At 50.5% G+C, this 20,185-nt stretch overlaps 1 protein-coding gene across 6 annotated transcripts; it reads right to left on the bottom strand.

Annotated features, from left to right (window-relative positions):
- Window positions 1-887: 887 nt before the first annotated feature.
- On the bottom strand, window positions 888-20,115 carry KIF18B (kinesin family member 18B). Of its 6 annotated transcripts, none has more exons than XM_053211885.1 (17): window positions 19,971-20,115; window positions 13,568-13,629; window positions 11,561-11,887; window positions 10,767-10,924; window positions 10,363-10,467; window positions 10,062-10,172; window positions 9,784-9,981; window positions 9,491-9,667; window positions 8,507-8,581; window positions 8,267-8,367; window positions 7,608-7,785; window positions 7,118-7,245; window positions 4,369-4,568; window positions 3,619-4,147; window positions 2,595-2,684; window positions 1,985-2,088; window positions 888-1,085 (listed from the first exon to the last, which is right to left on the bottom strand). In XM_053211885.1, exons 2-17 carry the CDS (start codon window positions 13,581-13,583, stop codon window positions 1,018-1,020), a joined length of 2,565 nt encoding a protein of 854 aa, XP_053067860.1. In that variant the 5' UTR covers window positions 13,584-13,629; window positions 19,971-20,115; the 3' UTR covers window positions 888-1,017. The 6 variants fall into 6 exon arrangements, 3 of the variants coding, with proteins under 3 accessions (XP_053067860.1, XP_026904678.1, XP_026904679.1); XM_027048877.2 differs by having other exon boundaries at window positions 888-1,759; window positions 19,971-20,114; XR_003417035.2 differs by lacking the exon at window positions 888-1,085 and adding an exon at window positions 2,977-3,109 and having other exon boundaries at window positions 2,029-2,088; window positions 2,595-2,876.
- Between the last annotated feature and the right edge of the window lie 70 nt (window positions 20,116-20,185).

A 20,185-nucleotide genomic window follows, 5' to 3' on the forward strand; every position in this document is an offset into this window, starting at 1 on the left:
GCACGCAGAAAGAAATGCCTGTTCACTTCTAAAGGCAAACAGCTTGGTGTTATGCGAAGAACCAGACCCTGGTCCGAATCCTGGCCCTGCCACTTGCTGTCTAACCCTGGGCACGTTTTGTTAACCTTCTTGAGTCTCTTTCCTCATTATACCTCATAAGGTCGCAAAGTTTTGTGAGATGCCTGCAGCTGGGCAGGACCCAGGGCGCCTCTTCTGTGTTCTTGTCTCCATTCCTCCAAATAGGAGTCCAAACTGAGTGGGGCAGGGCTCACCAGGTAGAGGGGGAGGTTGCTCCCCCAGAACGGCGAGGACTCATTGGAAATTAGCATTATTTACACACTACTCAAAATGTGCTAAATACCTTTAACATGTTTGTTTTGAGAAGCAAGTTAAACACAGACTCCTATAATTTTATTTACACTATTAATTCATTCAGCCAGCCACATCTTCCTGGAGAGACAGAGGTGAACCTGTGTTGAACCATCACAACCCAAATGAGTGGAAAGGAAAGCCACGAATAGGGTTGAGAGTGGGGCTTTTGGAGCTGAAGGAAGACTGTACTGGGTTCAAGCGGTCGGGGCTTAGCCTTGAGCCTTGAGCCTCACCTGAGACCTGGGGCCGCTAAACATGCTCCCTGACAGCAGGACTCTTAGCAACCTCTGCCCAAGGCCGCAGAAGGATGGTGCAGGCCTGTACGTGGGATGCTTTCTTCACCCACTCAGGAGCAGAGGCCCTTGGTGGGGGATGGGGCCACGAAGTAAGCAGCAGAGCTCACCCTTAGGCCCAGACCTCAGGCTGCCGAAGGAGGCAGTGGGGAACGCTTTCTATACTCAGAATCTTCTGGGGAAGGTTGCTATCCTGTGCAGGCATATGGAAAGAAACACACACCAAGGATGGAGATGGTTTATTAATCATTATAATAAAAAAATATATCTATATCTACATGTACATATATATGTATATATGCAGAAATAAAGGATCAGAGGATATAAACTCGAGTATTAACAGCTCTTACATCTAGGTGGTAGCATTAAGGCTGAATTTCCCTTTCTTCTGTACGCTTCTTTTTACACTGACTGTGCATCCTGTTTGCAGTAGAGTAAGAAATGATAAAGCTATCTTCATTTGGAAATCCAAACACCACTATCATCCACATCATCACTAGGATAGCAGCCCGGGGCTGGGGCTCCTGCTCTAGGCTGCAGGGATGAGGCTGACGGTGCCTCCCTCTCTCACACACCAGGGAGAGTCAGGCTGGGAGCCCCTACCGCACCCAATCCCATTCCATCCCATCCCAGCCTCGCCCCTTCTTCATTGCACAGCGGCCATGACTGCACAGAGCCCTCTGTTAGATGGGAGGGGAGGAGCAAAGTCCCCCAAGGCCACCTGCTCGCGTGGAGAGTGTTATGAACTAGGGGAGGTAAGGTGGTTGCACCTTTAAAATAGCAACATGTTGACACTCAAGATGAATATATACAGGCTGAGAAACTGAGTATAACAAGAGAATGATAAAGAGGGCGGGTAGCAAAATGAATGGCTGGTGAGGAGTGTTAATAAAGGAAGAGGGTGTTGCCCTTAATTGCTCCGAGGTGAGGAAGGCAGGTCAGGGCTCCTGGCACAGGCGGTTCCAGGGACCACGAGGAGCTGGTGGGTCAGGACACCTTGGTGATAGAGTTCCCAGATGACAGGGCTCCTCCAATCCCCATCAGTTCCTGCTGGCTCCTCTGGTTGCCAGGGCAGCGGGGACTGGAGGGGGGTTCTGCAGGCCAGTTGGATGGGGACAGGCAGGGAGGAAGAAAGTCAGGTTCTGTCCCACTGCTCCCCACCCCCACTCTTCTCCCACTTCTCTCATCAGGGTCCCTAAAACGCTGGGAAATACCCCAGGCCTTCCTTTCACCTGGGTCTTGGCCCTCCTGTCCCCTCTTGCTTCCTGTTTGCATCTCCCATTGTGGCCCAGACCATCCCTGTCCCCAGTGCCAGTCACCTGGGATTGTGAGGGGCCCAGCTGGCCTCTTCAAGGTGCTGCTGGGGAGGCGGGCGATGCGGCTGCGGCCACGGGCCACTCCCAGGGAGCGGGAGACTGAGGAACTGAGGGAGGGAGGGAAGGAAGGAAGGAAGTTAGGAAGGTCACAGCCACACCTTGGGACTACAGGGTAGGGGTGGAGGCGTAGAGCTAGACACTAAACCTTGAGAGCAGGGGGAGACCAAGCACCAGCTCGAGCTTCTAAGGCCAGATCTGAAGGCAGGAAGAGGCAGTGGGAAGGAGAGCTTCGTGGGGTATAGCAGGGAAGTAGAGGTGAGGGGTGGGTGATCTGGTCCCCAGATTAACCAGTGAACACTGACCGTCTCCCTCATGGAGAGGAGCCTATAGCCTTTCACTAAAGAAGGGAGATACCCTTCCCTTCTGGTACAATCCTGTACTAGCAAGGGTCAAGGGAACCCCATTCAGTAAGAGAATCCGATGCTGGCCCTGCTCACAGGACCCCTGCTACTGGCTCCAAGGGGTCCAGAGACACAGTGGAGCCCCGTAGCTGGCTCAGCATCCGCTGCCCTGGAGAAAGCTCTGTCTCTCCCCACGTACCCCCCAGCCTCACCTCGCAATGTGCCTCTTCTTGCGGGCTGAGCTCCCAGGGAAGGAAGATGTTGGTTTGGGGCCTTTCATGGTGAACAGGGGTACAGGTCCACTGCGGGAGGGAGGGAGGTAAAGGAAGGCAGGTCAGGAGGGAACCAGGAAAAGGTGCCAGCGCCTCCTCCCTCCAGCCCCCAGCTCGGCGGGTGGGGAGGTTGGATAAGATGACCTCTGAGGTTTCTTCCTACTTAGAAGTGGATTCCTCTGCCTGCCTTACTCGGCCTGGGCTGACAGCTGAGTGACAGGCCTGTTCTGGGAGAACATCCAGATGTCAGTTTCTGGCACGTGCAGGGAACTGGAGTTCAAACAATTTGACCCTTCCACCTGCCTGGCTGTGAGTCTGTTACCGAGAGGTGGTGCAGGCTGTAGGACGGGCAGGGGGTGTGGGCAGCCCACCGCCCTTGGCCTCACAAGTACAAGGTCAGTCTGCCATTTGTTCTTGGCTTTGGACTGTCCCGAGCTGATCATCCTTCCCCTTTCCTGTGGGTGGAAGGTGAAGGTGAGAGCTTCATCGTCTCACTGAAAAATGGCTGAGTAAAATTTTTCTGAGGATCCCCTGCCCAGTTCCAAATGCTGGGCTGGAGGGTGGAATCCGGGGTGGAAATGGCAGGAGCACATATTTATCAGCGGGACTTGGGACTGAGACTGAGCCAGAGAGTACCAGTGATGCAGAGGGACAGAGAGGGCTAGGCCCCTCCTTATTCCTGCTCCCTGCTGGCCGTCCCTGAGAGGGGGTCCCGTTAGCTCCTTGTGGGCATGCCACAAACCAGCACAGAGCCGGCGGCTTTGAAGTATGGACAGATAAGCCAGGAAGGAGCAGCAGTCCCGGGCCTGGGGAAGCGACACTGCTCAGACCAAAGGGGGAAAGACAGCAAATGTCCGGCTCTGAGAGTCAGGCTGGCTTCTACTCTTTGCAGCACCTCTGTTCCCTCGCCGACTCCCCATCCCTGGCCTGGAAGGATGGGAGGGAGGCTGGAAGGGAGACCCACCTGGGGATGAAGGGCTGATCCAGCGTGCTCGGCTCCTGGGGAACATTCTCCCAGCCAGTGCATTCAAGGAAACCCAGTTTTGAGGGGGGCTCCTCTGAGAGGTCAAAGGTGGCGTTGAGGTCCCGAGGGGGCAGGGCCAGAGGAGTAGAGCAGTTCTGCACGGCAGAAGGGCCCAGGGGCACCCGGCTTTTGATGACTGTGGCTGGGCAGATGCGAGGGGAGTGGCAGGAGGAGGAGGCCTTTCCCCCTCTGGGGGTGGTGGGCCCGAGTGAAGGCTGAGCCTCAGGCAGGGACCCCCTCCTCAGGCAGGGCAGGAAGGACTGGCGCTGGCGTTTGGTCCCCAGCTTTGGGGCTGGGGGGCTGTCTGGCTCTGAGGGGCTCGGTCTCCTCCTCCTCTTCTTCTCTGTGGGCCGCCGGGCTACCTGGGCTGGGGTGCGGTCAGGCCCTGGTAGGACCCCCAGAGTGTGCATGAGGCCACTCAGTCGCCTTGCCATGGTCCGGGTCACGGGGCCAGAGTATCCTGGAGACTCTGAACACAGAGAAGGCAGGTGTTACGGGGAGATCAGGGACCATCCAGAAGGAAGGAGAATTTGTAGAATTGGGGGAGACACAGGAGCCTCTAACTCCACAGGTCTGCTGGGACTCCTGTCCACCGCTGCATGACCCAGCAGCTGAGGGCCCAGCCGCCCCTCAGCACGAGCTGGGTCTTGGAGAGGGCATTGATAGAGGCAGAGCAGGGGCAAGACTCACCTGACTCTAAACGCAGCTCCAGAGGTGCCCCCCTGGCCGGGCCGGGTGTGCCTGAGGCCTCGGCTCTGGGCTCATCTTTTTCCTCTTGTACCAGCTGCTGTAGGGTCTCGAACTCTGTGATCATGTCGGGGGTCAGCAGGTTGGCTGCTTGGAGCAGGGAGTACTGTCGCTGTGCCAGGCACAGCACCTTCAGGGCCAACCTAGAAGGGAGGGGAGGGGATCCCGCCCCTCCTCAGACCTGGCCCCACTGCTCCAGCGGTGAGGGGCACACGAGGGTGGGTCCCCTGGCTCCCTCCTGCCTTGCCCCCCACACTGGCGCGCCGGCCTCCCTGCCCTCCCAGCTGTGGCTCTTGCCCCGCTACCCCCTTGCTGGAGACCAAGGCTGGTGGAGATGGTCACAAGCAAGGCAGGAGGGAGGCTTCACCCCTAAATATGCGCCCTGACAAAGACAATGACCTGGGAGGTAGGGAAAGGGCACTAAATGGCCTTGGACCAGAAGGTCTGAGTTTCCTCTCAGCTCTGCCACTTACTAGCACTTGACCTTGAGTAAGTTCATCCACCCAAGGGCAATGTAAGGTAGCAGCAGTGAAAGCTAGGCTCAGGTCAGCCTGCCAGCTCAGATCCAGGCTTCCACACTTGCTGCTGTGTGATCTTGGAGGCACTACTTAACCTCAGTGTCCACATCCTTAAAACGGGGATAACAAATACACCCACCTCTTAGGGTGGTTGGGAAGATGAAATGAATTATTTGGTATATAAAGTATTTAAAGAGGACTAAGCACTGTAAAGTTAACTGTGACCAGTAAAATAAAAACCTCTAGCTTGTCAGGACAAGAGGAGATGAGATTAGATATGCTGTGTTCGTCTCGGTTCTGAGAAGACCCTCGAAAACGCATTTAGTCCACTTCATGTGGGGATCCTGAAAGAGCTGGTGTGGATCAATGCACACTTCACATGCACTGAGGGGCTATTTAAAGGGAATTATGAGGGTAATGCGATTATTGATATTGTACATTTAGATTCTCATAAAGCAAATTTCCTTCCTGTGAGGCACGCCTCTGATGAAAGAATGGACACAGTTATCTCGGTGGGGATTACTCCTGGCCAATAATTTATCCTCAGGTAGCTCTACCTGCCTGGCCATCCCTGAGCCCCCTCCTCTGCCTTCAGTGTCTGCTTGGGGAATCCAAACTCATTTTATAAAGCAGCCACCAGGCCTTTTTGAAAGAAGTCCGGATATAAATTAAAAAGGACACAGCAGAAGCTCATTCTACATCTGCCTGAGAAAAGTGAGTGTCTAGGGAGAAATGCATGGGCTTGGATGTCAGGTGACCCTGGTCTCACCCTGTCCCTCTGGCTGTGTGGCCCTGGTACCCCATCTGGCAAGTGGGGAGCTGGTCTACACCATGGGTTTCCAAATTAGGTTTCACGAAACCCATCGGAGGACATTTAAAATGGAGCTCTGCTTTATCTGTTCTACATATTAAACTTCAGCATAAGATTTCATTTGAAGAAAGGACTTTGTAGCTAAAAAAAATCCTGAAAAACCACTGAACTGGAAAATCTAAGATCCACTCAGTGCCCTGGTGGTCCAAGATTCTAAAGTCTAAAGCCAAAGAGAAATGATTTTCTATTATCTGGTTGTTAGGGTGTTTCCAAGTATGGAGAGGATCTAGCATGTTCTGCAGCCCCTAATACATGGGGTCTTCTGTCACATTTTATTAGTGTCTGTTATTAGCCCTAAGAAGAAGGGAGAATAAAGCCTATGTTCCCCAAATCATAGCTAAGAGTGAAGCACCTTGTCGGGGACCACAAAACCAGAGGCAAAGCAGAAAGGAGAGCCCTGGCGTTCTCCCTCTTCACAGTGGGGGACGCCAGAACAGGGAAGGGACCCTGACTCATCAGTGGGAACCCTGGGGGCCAAGGGGACATCCTGCCAGCGCATCCTGGCCACTCCAGGGCCCCGGGGAGTCAGCAGCAGGAGTTAGATAATGAGCCGCTGATTATTCAGGCTGCAGCATTTTTGCTGAGTAGGGAACAGACACTCCCCAACAAGAAATAAAATTAAACAGGCCCTTCTGTCCGGAAGCTTTAAATATACTGCCTAGCGTGAAGCGTGCCGGGGAGGCAGGAGTGGGGTTGGCAGCAGCAAAGCTAAGTGGCAGGGGATTTATGGTCTAGGGGCCAAGGAAAAACATACTAGCAGCACCTCTCTATTAAGCACAGAAACAAGGGTCCAGAATCCATTTCTCTTTGGCTCTGGGTGGTGGTCTGTATTTACTTCTGAGAAAAAATAGCCACAATCCGTTGATGAAGACACTTGATAAACGCCTGACTCGGGACGGCTGTCCATTTCTCAGCCCACCACCCAACTTCTCTTGGCTGCTTGGTTCCTCCTTGCAGAGGACAGACGGGCAGCTCAGCCCCCAGTCTGGGAAGCACAGCACTAGCCAGGCAGCCCTGCCCTAACTTGGTGCTTGCCAGCCAAATTCTGGATGGAATTTGGTGTTTTGCTCGCCAGTTATGTGGAAGAATAGAGATGACGGGTAAGTACACAGAGTAGGTGATAATCTTAAGTCGTTGAAAGCAGATCAGGGACAACATTGAGGGAAAAAGACTCGACTCTCAACTAGAGCAGAACCAGAGCATTGGCGACGTGCCGAACACCGGCTCCCCCACCCCCACCCCCGAAGGTCGGAACCCATCGCCTGCCACCCTGGACCCCGGAGAAGAACAAGAAGACACCTACTGCTTAGAACAGTCCCTGCCCAAGTTCTGTGGTGAGAGGCAGCCCGTGTCTGGCTTGGGCTGCAGGGTCAGGCCTGGGGACCTTGGCAGTGGGTGTCTGAGGGTCTGCTCTGGTACCTGGATTGGAACCTGAGGAGGAGAGGAGTCACAGGTAGAGGGGCCAGGATGGCCACCCTCCCCCACATAAGCAGATCTTAAAGTCCTTCCCTCCTCCAAGGGGGGGATGAAAGAGGGGATCTTGGGCGGACTGGGTCCCAGTTGATCCTTTCTCCGTCCCAGACTCCTCCTCTCTCCCTGCTCCCCTTCTGGTAACATGCATGCTTGTCACTTCCAGACATAGGCTCTGACAGGGACGCCCCTTCCTGCACAGGATCTGAAAGCCCCTTAATGACTAACACGTAAGACATCCAGGTGGGGAGCCCAGAACTGAAGAGACTCTGTGAGCTGAGGAGGGACATTGCTTCCAACCCTCCACTAGCTCCAGGTCCTACCTCCTCGGCTGGGTTGTCTTCCTTGTCCTCTGGGGGCGGTTCCCGGTCTGGAGAGTTCCCTTCCATGACCCTCCCCACCGGGGCCTCTGGCCCCAGGCTCTCCTCTGGAAGGACTGCAGACCCTGGGTGGAGCTCTGGGGTGCAGGGCTGGCTGGGAAGACGGGACGGTGAGGGGCAGCTGGGAAGGATAAGGGGGAAAGGAGGGGACTTGAGAGGCGGGAAACAGGGTTAGGTGGGGAAAGCAGGGAGGGGTGGGGTCTCTGTGGCACCAGGTGGCAGAGAACCATAAGGGATGGATGCCTGGGTAACAAGTGGGCAGTAGCAGAGGGTGAGAGAGGGAGTTGGTGATTTCCTGGCTTAGGAAACAAGGATGCTTGTCTGTTAATTTTACCTTCTTTTAAATAGTATATGCTCCTTATACAGGCTGGGGGGTGTCACTAACTCATCTGACACAGATCATTTCTTCTATTCTTATTTTACTGAGAGGTGCTATTAGGGCTGTCTAGAATACGCTGTGTCAAATGAGAGAGCACTGGAGGTGGCAATCAGTGTCCTGGGCACTGGCTGGGAACCCTCAACCCCAGGTGGCAGCACAGAAGCTGGGGAAGGGGGGTTTTCCCTTCTGAGCTAAAGAGGGTAAGCATGGCGGCAGGACTCACGCTTGCTGGGGAGGGCCGGATCTGGGGGATTTCGGGAGGTCCTGCGGTGGCGCCTGGGCTCCCGCCTCGTACATTTGGAGCTTCTCCCTCAGGGCAGCCACCTGCAATCAGAGCAACCCAGCCTCTCAGAGCCCCAGGTGAGCACAGGAGCTGAGGGGTGGGCACGGAGCCCTGGCGGCGCCCCACTGCTCATCTCTGGCGCCCTGCTTCCCGGCCAAACTCCCCAGGAGGGCTCCTCACCTCAGCTTGCAGCTGCTGGCAGATGGTGGCATACTGGCTGATGTGACAGTCCAGGCTGATCACATTACTCTTCAGCTAAGATGCGGGGCAGAGAGGGGGGCAAGGTACAAGAGAGATTTCACGTGTTCATTCAAAGCAGCTTTTAGCCACCACCTCCGATGACCAGGCACTATGCTAGGCGCTTTACTCACATTCTCAAGAATCACCCTCCCGACTGGGGAAACAGATCAGGGAAGGGCAGCGATTTGCCTGGGACCACAGCAAGAGGCAGAAGGATGCTTTTGAACCCAAGACTCCTGACTCCCTGATCAATACACTCTCACCAGGCCAGGGGCTTCCCAGCAACAGCTCCAGGAGCATCAGGGCTCCTCAGAGGAGGCAGGGACAACTCTGCTTTTATCTGTGTTACATGTTACTGTTTATGTTGTTTGGCTGAAAATATTGTCCTGCTGCTAAAAACAAGTCTGAAAAAGATCATTGGCCAGCACTTGGCCACCTCCTTCCGTTGTCTCCCTTTTTTTTTTTTTTTTTTTAATTTTTGAAATGTTTTTTATTTTTGAGACGGAGAGAGACAGAGCGCAAGTGGAGGAGGGGCAGAGAGAGAGGGAGACACAGAATCTGAAGCAGGCTCCAGGTTCTGAGCTGTCAGCACAGAGCCAGATGCGGGACTCGAACTCATGAACTGTGAGATCATGACCTGAGCTGAAACCCAGAGTCAGACGTTTAACCAACTGAGCCACCCAGGCATCCCTTATTATTTTTTTTCAAGTCTGGAGACTGTCCTGCCTCTCCTGCAACTGGAGTCTTTCCAAGGATGGGTACTACATGGCTTCTATAGCAGACTCGCCCTGAAGACTGAGCCTCGGGGACTTCTTCCCTCTGCCTTGGGGGAATACTCAGGTAGCGGAGAGAGCTGTGTGGGTCCCACCCCTTCCTCCTCCTGCACCCCCCACAACAGATTGGCCATTTCTGGCTGCCACACACCGAGAGCTTGATCTCTTTGGCCCGGTCAGCATACTTGAGGGTGTTGTATGTGTCCTCGTAGGCCAGACTGGAGGGGCTGACGGTAGCGATCATCACTGTGCGACAGTTGCCCCCGATGGAGTCCTTGAGCAGACGGGTCAGTTTGCTGTCCCGGTAGGGCACGTGAGACTTACGGCCCTGGGGAGACAGAAGGGGGCATGGGGTGAGGTAGCCGGACTGGACGGATCCAGGCTGAGACCCAGGGCTGGAGGGAAGGAACTTTGGTTTTAGGCCCTGGGTCTGTGCGGTTTTACCTTTGCGTCGGCCAGGGCGTTGAGGACGTTGATGAGGGCCAGCAGAGAACGGTTGATGTTGGCACCCTCCCGCAGCCGCTCCCCCTTCGCGTGGGTGCTAGACGCCCGCTCCGAACCAGCCAGGTCAATCAGGCTCATTTTGGCCACTTGAAGGGCCTGAGTCAGACCTGGAACCCGGTCCTGCTGCTTCACGAAGATCTGGGGGCAGATGGTAGGGGTGAGGGGGTGCTGGGTATCAGGAGCCCCAGCTTCAGGCTCCAACCCCTGACCCCTCTCACCTGGAAGATGGCATGGGAGCGGGAGGAGGTAGCATTGGCATCAGTCGGGTGCTGCGTGCGGTTGCGGTTCCCCCTGGTCAGCATGTCCAGCAGCTGCTCAGCTGAGGTTGGCTACGGAGGAGATGCCCAGGAAGGGGGCTGCAGTCTCCCCAAACGGGGCTTCTCCCCCAAAAGGGAGAGCCACTCTTCAGAACCAATGTCACCCCCTGGCTCCCACCACCACCCCACGATCCGGGGGATCCCCAAACTGCCTGGTGAGAGAACCCTGGGGCTGTTCCTGCCGCCGAGCCCAACCCCATACCTGGTGGAAGGAAAGTCCTTGCACCACCACGCCCTTGTCGGGGTCCTCACGGATGGCCAGGGGCCCCTTGGGCTCCAGGAGGTCGTGGATCTGCTCATTGTACACCTGTAGAGAAAGGAAGCAAGAGAGAGGCCTGAGGTGCAGGGCAGGGGCAGCATGCCAGAACACCATGCCAGGAGTGGCACTTTGCAGGATAGTGTTAAATGGCGAGAGCAGGACGGACAGGTTTAATTCCAGTGCAGTCTCTCTCAGAGCTGCGTCTATGCTCTCTGGGCTCTCAGCGAGCCCCCATCGGCCCACTTCCTACCACCCTCTCTCCCCACTCTCTCTCCCTTCCCCCCACCTTTAGGGGTTGTGAGAACGAGGGGTGAGGCTGCCCAGGGCCTGTGAAGGAACAGCCCTACCTCCTGGTAGCTGATGAGCACCTCGAATCGCTTCTCCTCCTGGTGGGCCTCAAGCCGCCTGTACAGTTCCATGGTAGTCAGGTACATGATGCCGGGGTCCCCCTCTCTTCCCAGCATGGTGTGCGTCTTCCCAGCCCCGGTGGCCCCATAGGCAAACACTGTGGGGGACAGAGTGGGGGTAGGGTGGTGGCAGAGCCAGATCCGCCTTCCCTAGGGGTCCCCTTGCGCATTTCCACCCAGGCCAGCCCTCCCCTTCTCCCCTAGCCCCTCCCTCCGCCTCCCTGTGCACAGCTCCACTGCCACTGCCCACGTGCATCCCACCGAGTTCACACTGTGGCTTTTGAGTTCTCTATGCCTATGGCCCAGCTCCCCTGTGGGCTTGGGGCTTCCAGGGCAAAGGGGTCTCTGCTCTGAGTGAGAGCTTCTCCCTTCCCCAGTTCAGGCAGCTTCCTCTGCTGCAGGCCTGCTGTTCCTTCCCTCACATTACTAACCTCCATTCGTGATCATGCATTTGTGGGGGTGATTTGTGATGAAAGTCTTCCCCCCTCTAGAACGCAAGCATGAAGGGGACAAGGAACATGTCTGTCTGATCTGCTTCTAGAGCCCAGTAGAGTGTTTCACAAAGGAGAATGGAGGACCCACAGGAAATGAAAGGGCCAGAACCCTCCTCAGCAAGTGCCCAGCGGAGGGGAAGGTGGGCACATGTCAGAGGGCAGATGAAACCCTTAGAAGGAAGCAGGAAGGCAAGGGCACTACCAACCAGGGCTTTTCCTCCTCGTTGCCCAGATTCTTACCTGAGCAGTTATAGCCCTGGAGGAAGCTGTCCAGAATGCTGTGGGTGGTGTGCTGGAACACGTCCTGTTGGGTGGCCGTCTCACCAAAGACCCGGTCAAAGACAAATGTCAGGTCTTTGCCCTTCTTCTTGGGGCCATCATGGGTACTGCCCCATTTCAGGCCAAGGAAGCCCCCATCGGGCTCCTCAGGGTCAAACACCAGCACCCGCTCATCCACCACCTGAACGACAGGCCGCCGCTGACTCTCCAACTCCCGTGGGGTGGGAGGCCGGACCCGCACCACCACGCGCACCTTGCTGTCCTCCACCGCCATCACCATGGCAACACCTGGGCAGGCACACAATGGAGATGAGGACCAATCTGACCTTAGGCCTGACGAGGCGCCCCCTCAGCCTTGTTGCCGGTCAAAGGCTTTCTCTCGCTCCCTCCCCAACAACTGATCTTCATCTGATACCTCAAGAGAATAAGAATTGCCAGCACCCATCAGTAAATATCTCTTTCTCACTTGAGATGCCACCTATCCAAATGACTTTAGTGCTTTCAGAGGCCCACGACTGGGCTCCTATGTTCCACAAATCTGTCTACACCCGTGCCAGTGCCACAGTTTCCATCTCATTCCTTTACGGTATGCTTTTTATCTAGTAAGGCAAGAACCACCTCCCCTTCCAACCGCCCCTCCTGCCCCCATTAGACTTTCTTTTTCATAAATGTCTTTAATTTTTTTAACATTTATTTTTGAGAGAGAGAGAGAATGCAGGGGAGGGGCAGAGAGAGAGGGAGACACAGAATCCAAAGCAGGCTCCAGGCTCTAAGCTGCCAGTACAGAGCCCGATGTGGAGCTCAAACTCACAGACCCTGAGATCATGACCTGAGCCAAAGTCGGCTGCTTAACCAACTACACCATCCAGGTGCCCCTTCAGAAATCTCTTAACTATTGTCCATGCATTACTGTTCTACTTGACTTTGGGAAAATGTCATCAATTCCACCCCCAACCCAGAACACAACCCCCCAAACCCTATTGGGATTACAAATTGGAATAGTATTGTTTACACATTTATTTTATATTAAAACTTTCCATGCAAGCACATGGCTATTGCCTTTCTATTTATTCAGATATTTCTTACGTCCCTCAGTTAAGATTTTATAGGTTTTCATCTCTTCAGATAGGTTCTGTAATTGTCTTTGTAATACAATTCCCAAGTACTTTAATTGCTCTTATGAAAGGAGAACTTTCCTGCATCTCCGTTTCCAGGTGGTAATTGCTAGTGGAAGAAACACAATTGTTAATTATACATTTGCCTTCTACCCACTCCCCTTAAACTCTTCCTAATTCCAATTGTTTTTATTAGAACTTACTGAGTTTTTCGAGTACATAGTTATAGATCAGAAAAAAAATTTTTTTTTACCTTTTCTCCGTGGTTATGCCAAATATTTTATTTCTTATCTATTGCATTCCCTAGAACTTACAAAACAATGTTGAATAATCATGATGATAATGGGCATCCTTGTCTTGCTCTTGATCCTAAAGGAACTAACATTTTAGTGATTCACTATTTAGAAATTAGTTTTGGACAAATAGTTAATTATCATAATAGGAATTTCCTTCACTCTTTTTAACTTCAAGTTGTTATCAGGAATGTTTAGAATTTTACCTAATGATCTTTCAGCATCTCCTGATATGTTTATGTGGGTTTTTTTCTCCTTTATTTTGTTGATGTGGTAAATTTTTTGATATTATTCTTGGTATCAAACCAACCATGCATCATTGGTAAAAAAAAAAAAAAAAAAAAATCCTACCCTGGTCACACTGAAGTTTTCCTTTTTTTTTTTTTTTTTTGAGAGAGAGGGCGCAAGTGAGCGAGGAGGGGTAGAGAGAAAGGGAGAGAGAGAGAGAGAGAATCCCAAGAGGGGCAGAGAGGGAAGGAGGGAGGGAGGGAGGGAGGAAGAGAGAGAGAGAGAGAGAGAGAGAGAGAAGTGGGGCTCACTGAAGCAGGGTTCATGCTCACCAGAAACAGGTCTCATGCTCACTAGATGAGGGGCTTGAACTCAGGAACCGTGAGATCATGACCTGCGCCGAAGTCAGATGCTTAATGGACTGAGCCACCCATGCGCCCCAGAAGTTTTCCATTTTTTAAAATTAATTAATTAATTAATTAATTAAGTTATTTATTTATTTTTGAGAGAGAGAGAGAGAGAGAGAGAGAGAGAGAGAGAGAATGAGTGGAGAAAGGGCAGAGAGAGAGGGAAAAAGAGAATCTTAAGCAGGCTCCATGCCCAGCATGAAGCCCAATGCAGGGCTTGATCTCACCACCACGAGATCATGACCTAAGCTGAAATCAAGGGTTGGACACTGAATCAATTGAGTCACCTAGGCGCCCCTGAGGTTTTCCATTTTTAAATGGCTAAATGTGTCAACCTTCTTTTTTTTATGGTTTTATGTCATATTTAAGAAGATATTCCTTCCCCGAGGTAATTTTCTTATATTTCTGTCTCATACTTTTTCTTTCTTACATTTAGCTCTTTATCCAGACAGAATTAATTTTTTTGTGAATGAGGTTTGTAAATATCTTTTCTTTCTTTCTTTCAATGTTCGTCTATTTTGAGAGAAAAAGAGCATGCATGTGCGTGTGCATGAGCAGAAGAGGGGCAGAGAGAGAGAGGGAGAGAGAGAATCCCAAGGAGGCCCCACACTGTCAGTGAAGAGCCCAACATGGGGCTTAATCTTACAAATCGTGAGATCATAACCGGAGCCAACATCAAGAATCAGACACTTAACTGACTGAACCACCCAGGAGCCCCTCTAAATATCTTTTCTTTACAAATGGTAAGCAATTATACCAAGACCATTTATTCAATAGTGCATTCTTTCTCTACCAATTTGAAATGCCACATTTAACATAACTATATTCTCATATGAACATGAATTTATTTCTGGGCTCTCTATTCTCCTCTACTGATAGGTTCCTTCTGCAGTAACTTGTAATTGCAGTGGTTCCATTACACACATCACCTTTGTTCTTTTCTTGGCTATTCTTGGGCATCTTGTCTTGCAGATGATTTTGGAATCAGCTTACAGAGTTTTATGAAAACACCTGCTAAGATTTTAATTGGGACTACTTTGAATTTATAAATTAGGGGTGCCTGTGTGGCTCAGTCAGTTGAGCATCCGACTTTGGCTCAGGTCATGATCTCACAGTTCGTGGATTTGAGCCCCGCGTCAGGCTCTGTGCTGACAGCTCGGAGCCTGGAGCCTGTTTCGGATTCTGTGTCTCCCTTTCTGTCTCTGACCCTGTCCCGTTCATGCTGTGTCTCTCTCTGTCTCAAAAATAAATAAACGTTAAAAAAAAAATTAAAATTGCATTTTCAGGGGCGATTGGCTGGCTCAGTTGGTGGAGTCTCCAACTCTTGATCTCAGGGTTGTAGAGATTATTTAAAAATAAAATCTTTGGGGCGCCTGGCTGACTCAGTCGGTAGAGCATGAAACTCTTGATCTCAGGGTTGTTAGTTTGAGCTTCATGCTGGGTGTGGAGCCTACTTAAAATATAAATAAGTAAGTAAGTAAATAAATAAATAAATAAAATCTTTAAAAATAAATATAACAAAATAAAAAATAAATAAAATTGCATTCTCTATTTTTTTCTCCCAGAATATGGGAAAGCAACTTCTTTCTGGATGCAGATCTTGTATCTGGCCACATTACTGATTTCTCTAATAGACTGTCATTGATTCTCTTAGGTTTTTCAATTAAATGATGATATAGTTTGCAAAAAATGAAAGTTACTTTCTATTTTTAGCTCTACTATATTTAGTTCCCTACCCTCCACTGTCCATTAGGAATGGACATTACATTTTATCAAATGCTTTTTTTGGCGCAGCCTGGATGATAACAGTGTTTCTCCCTTTTTTTTTTTTTTTTTTTTGGTAGCTCTACACCCAACATGGGGCTTGAACTCACAACCCCCAGATCAAGAGTCTCATGCTCCACCGACTGAGCCAGCCAGGTGCCCCATTTTTTAATCTGTTAATACAGGGGATGGCATAGACAGATTTCCTAATGTTGACCCGGTAATAATTCCAAACATTTATTTGTCTATTCCCTCTTGATTTCACCTCACATCTCTCTCTGCTTATTTCATTCTCCTTCAAGCCAGCCTACCAAGGGTAGAGATGGAATTTCTGGAATGCAGGAGTCACGGATATCCTGGAAAAGTTCATCCTACCTCTAGGGATATATTAACAGGGTTTAGGAACAGGGGCTGTTTCTGGGGGATATGAATAGATGAATGCTTTCCCAGGAAAGACTAGGTCCTACTGACAGGAAATAAAAGTGAGATTTCTCCCTAATACTCCAGTAAATTACTCAGTTTTTCCTTTGGGAATGAAGCAGAATTGAGCTGATTTGAAACTCTCAGTCCCTATCCCCACACTTCGGAATTTCTTCCCCACACAAAACAAGGGAACGATATCAACCAATAATAATCTTGTTACACTGTATAGTTCTTTTCCTGTCCCAGCAATCAGACTGCCATAATAAACATAACAGCTAAATGCTCACTATGCAGGGGCTGTTTGAAGCACCTTATGGATACCATCTCCTTTCATCTCCATTGCAATCCCACAAGATAGATACTATTATTATACTCATTTTTCAGTGAGAAAATTGAGACAGAGAGGGTTAAGCAACTTGCCCAAGATCCCAAGGCTAGTACGTGATGGAGCTTGGTTCCAGCCCAGGCAGTCTGACTACACTGCCTTATAATGATATTATATATTATGCTCTCATGATCACATTGTTGTAATTGTCCCATATGTTTATATAATAATTATAATCCCTTTTATGTAACCAGCATTATGCATTCTGCAAGCACTTTCAGATATATGGACTGTACCTAATTTTCAACACTCGGAGAGGGTTCCTGTCTCCCATCCTTGCATTCCTGCCCCCAGGGAGCCCTACTCTTATACCCAGGGACGAAAAGGCAGAGGGTACCTGGCCCTACCATCTTGGTCTACACTGGCTGCCTTAATGGCAGTCCCAGCCCCCCACCAGGAGGGTTTTAGCTGAGGAGGAGCCACAAAGCAGCCTAACATTCTAAGCAGGAAATTAAAAAGGGCACTGGCAACGGAGTGCACATAACCTTTACAGTTCTCTCCTCTCTGCCTCCTGAGGGCCAGTGAGGCAGACTGTTTGCCTAATGAGATGTTTTCCTTCTTCCTGAGACTGTGCTGGGGGCACAGGCTAGGGGGTATGGTGACACTTGGCATGGCTGCAGCTAGGACGTCTGGGTCCTGGTCTCCGCTCTGCATCTGACTGGTGGGGAGGTCTTTCCGGCCATACCACATCAATGTCGTCAACGTCGCATCAGCTTCCCCCTTCGAGAGCCAGAGAGAACAGCTACTGATCTGATCCCACCTCAGGGGGATGGGGAGATTAATGAGAGAACGTTTGTCAAGTTTGCTTTGATCCTCGGTTGGAAAGAGCATTTCAGCCCAAAGTACAAGGGAGATGATTCTTTAATAAGATCTTCAGGGTTCTGAGCCAGCCACAGTCACGTCCTGTTTCTAACCCAGGGCAGCTCATTAAAACCCAGAGGCTAGTTCACTGCCGAGCTGGGGCTGGGAAGCCAAGATTCAGTTGTTTTCAGGGTAGGCTCCTCGCCCACCCTCATAGGGACAGGCCAAAAAAGAACAAACTCCTTAGAAGCCCCTGGAGAATTTCTGAGGACTTGAGGGGATCTGGCTGCAGACATCGGGAGCTGGGAAGGCAGAGAAGGTGCCTAGCCCTTGGACATTCTATTTTCATAGGGGTTGCTGTAATCCCCCTCATCACTCCCTTACATCTCTCACATGTCTTTCTGCCTTTCTTTCTTTCTTTCAAACTTATTTATTTTGAGAGAGTGAGAGAGCGCACATGCGTTAGTGGGAGAGGGGTGGAAAGAGAGAATCCCAAGCAGGAGCCTGACATGGGGCTCGATTTCACAAACCGGAGATCATGACCTGAGCTGAGATCAAGAGTCAGATGCTTAACCAACTGAGCCACCCAGGGGGCTCATCACACGTGTGTTTCTTGTCCTCAAGCTTCAAAAAAGCAGGACCCTCTTCTGATACAGTCTGTGCATCAGGTCCAGATACGTAGGCACCAGGTCCAGCATGCAGTGGATGGATAAGAGCCAGAGAAGAGTAGGGTCTGAATCCAAAAGTTTAAGAATAACTACTATTATAGCTAACATTTATTGAGCACATAACTATGTATCAGGCACTATGCTAACCGCTTTTCAAATGTTGTCATTAACTGTCACAACAATCTCATTCTGTGGCTGTTGATACAATTGTTATAATCCTACTCTACAAGGGAAACTGAGACTCCGGAAGGAACTAGTCACATCAATGGTAAGTGGCAAGGCCAGAATTTGACCTTGTTCTGACTGTCACCAGAGGCATTCTGTTTCATCTTAGACTAGTCTGTTCCATAGCTGGGCTTTTGCAATTCCCATCTCCCCTTACTTTGGTACCCACAGGGCAACATCTAAAGACCACTGGTTCTTTCTATCGGTAGTCGATCAGAGGAAGGAGCTGTTTTATTTTGGTTAAAAAAAATTTTTTTTTAACGTTTATTTATTTTTGAGACAGAGAGAGACAGAGCATGAACGGGGGAAGGTCAGAGAGAGAGGGAGACACAGAATCTGAAACAGGCTCCAGGCTCGACCCATCAGCCCAGAGCCCGACGCGGGGCTCGAACTCACAGATGGTGAGATCGTGACATGAGTCCAAGTCGGACGTTTAACCGACTGAGCCACCCAGGCGCCCCATGATGTATTTTTTTAATATACATTTCTGACTTCTGATGGCTAATATTTTCTTTGAGATTTTAACAACTACATTTACAAAAAAAGATTGGTAATTTTGTCTCAATTCTGGTATCACAAAATAGACTGGAAATGTTTTCTCTTTTTTTAAGGGGAGTTTGTAGATTAGAATTTTTCTTCTAATTGCTCATAAATTTCTGGTGGAATTTGGTGGGTTTTTCTTTTTTCTTAATGGGTAGATTTGAAACTAATTCAATTCCTCAATGGACCTAAGTGTGTTAAAAATTTCCATAATTTCTTGAAAAATAAAAACAAAACATTAAAAAAAATTTTTTAAAGGAGTGCCTGTGTGGCTCAGTCAGTTAAGCGTCTGACTTCGGCTCAGGTCATCACCTTGCAGTCCATGAGTTTGAGCCCCAAATAGGGCTCTGTGCTGACAGCTTGGAGCCTGGAGCCTGCTTCAGATTCTGTGTGTGTGTGTGTGTGTGTGTGTGTGTGTGTGTGTATGTGTGTGTGTGTCTGCCCTTCCCCCACTTGCATTGTCTCTCTCTCACTCTCTCTCAAAAATTAAAAATAAAACATTAAAAAAAATTTTCCCATAACTTCTTGAGTCAGTTTTGCTAAGTTGTTTTTTTTCCTAGAAAATTGTCCAAAAGCATTGTTAAAAGGGTGTTCCATTGAAGTCTCTCTTTAATGTCTCAGTAACTGAAGTTATGCTCCTGTTTTCATTCCTAAGATCATTTTTCTTTATTTTTTAAGTTTTATTTATGTAAGTAATCTCTACACCCAACGTGGGGCTCGAACTCACCACCCAGAGATCAAGAGTCGCATGCTCTTCTGACTGAGCCAGCCAGTCGCCCCCCCAACATCATTTTTCTATTTCTTTTCCTTATATCTTAATCAATATTGACAGAGGTTTGGCCTTTTTACTAGTCTTTGCAAGATACAGCTTTGGTTAAGTTAATCTTCTCTATTACATAGTAAAGTTCTATTTCATTAATTTCTGCTAACTCCTTTAAAAATTTTTTCTACACATGTATTCTGTTGTCCTGTTCTATCTTAAGGGGTCAAAAGTGCCAAAGCTAAGAGGAGAGGCATCCTAGGAGCAGTGGCAGAAGGCATGGTTTTCTGTCATACAGATATTTTATTCCTTCCTTTACTCAATCAAATATTTACTGACTGCCCCAGTAACTAATTTACGGCCGCTGGCACAGCTCTGCAATCAGTTCTTCCGTATAGATGTGCGGAGAGGGTCTTAGCTACTCCACACAGACGTGCAAGGGTCCCAGGTCTCCAGATTTAGTGAGCAGAAGGACCTTTCACAGAGCGGATGCACAGAGGGCCGGGCCCCGTGCTGCTGTGTCGACCCCGTCCAGGTCCTGTACAAATGAGCAGAGGGATCCCGATCTCCACGCAGTTGTGGAAGGAAGCACCCTGTTCCCCCCACCGCGCCCCGTCCCGTTCGGAGGGAGCCACCCAGAACCTGCTGGGTCTCCACGCTGCACCTTTGGGTCTGGCGCAAAAGCTGCTTCCGCCCTGAGCGGCTGGGTCCGCCTGAGCGCTGGAGCCCGCGGGGCCGACTCCGCCGTGGGCCAGAGCTTACCCTTCCTCGGTTCCCCGTCGCTGGTGTCTCCGCTCACAGCCGGGTCCGCCGCAGCCGTGAGCCCCGGACCACCGGAGAGCTCACCCCACACGCTCGCCACCCGCTCCAACCTTCGCCCCGCGCCGCGCGTTCAAATTAGCCGGGTCTGCTCATCCGCGCTTCCCATTGGTCACCGTCCGGATCGTTGATTGGCTGTTTCCTAAGTAACAAAGTAC

The sequence above is a fragment of the Acinonyx jubatus genome, chromosome E1 (genome assembly GCF_027475565.1).
Source record: "Acinonyx jubatus isolate Ajub_Pintada_27869175 chromosome E1, VMU_Ajub_asm_v1.0, whole genome shotgun sequence".
NCBI classification, from domain to species: Eukaryota; Metazoa; Chordata; class Mammalia; order Carnivora; family Felidae; genus Acinonyx; species Acinonyx jubatus.

Excerpts from the sequence above, each read along its gene's own strand:
- KIF18B (XM_027048877.2), bottom strand. Across the intron at positions 10,925-11,560 it reads CCAGGGCTATAACTGCTCAG|TGTTTGCCTATGGGGCCACC; the intron begins GTAAGAATCTGG and ends TGTCCCCCACAG. Across the intron at positions 7,246-7,607 it reads AAGACAACCCAGCCGAGGAG|GTTCCAATCCAGGTACCAGA; the intron begins GTAGGACCTGGA and ends TCTCCTCCTCAG.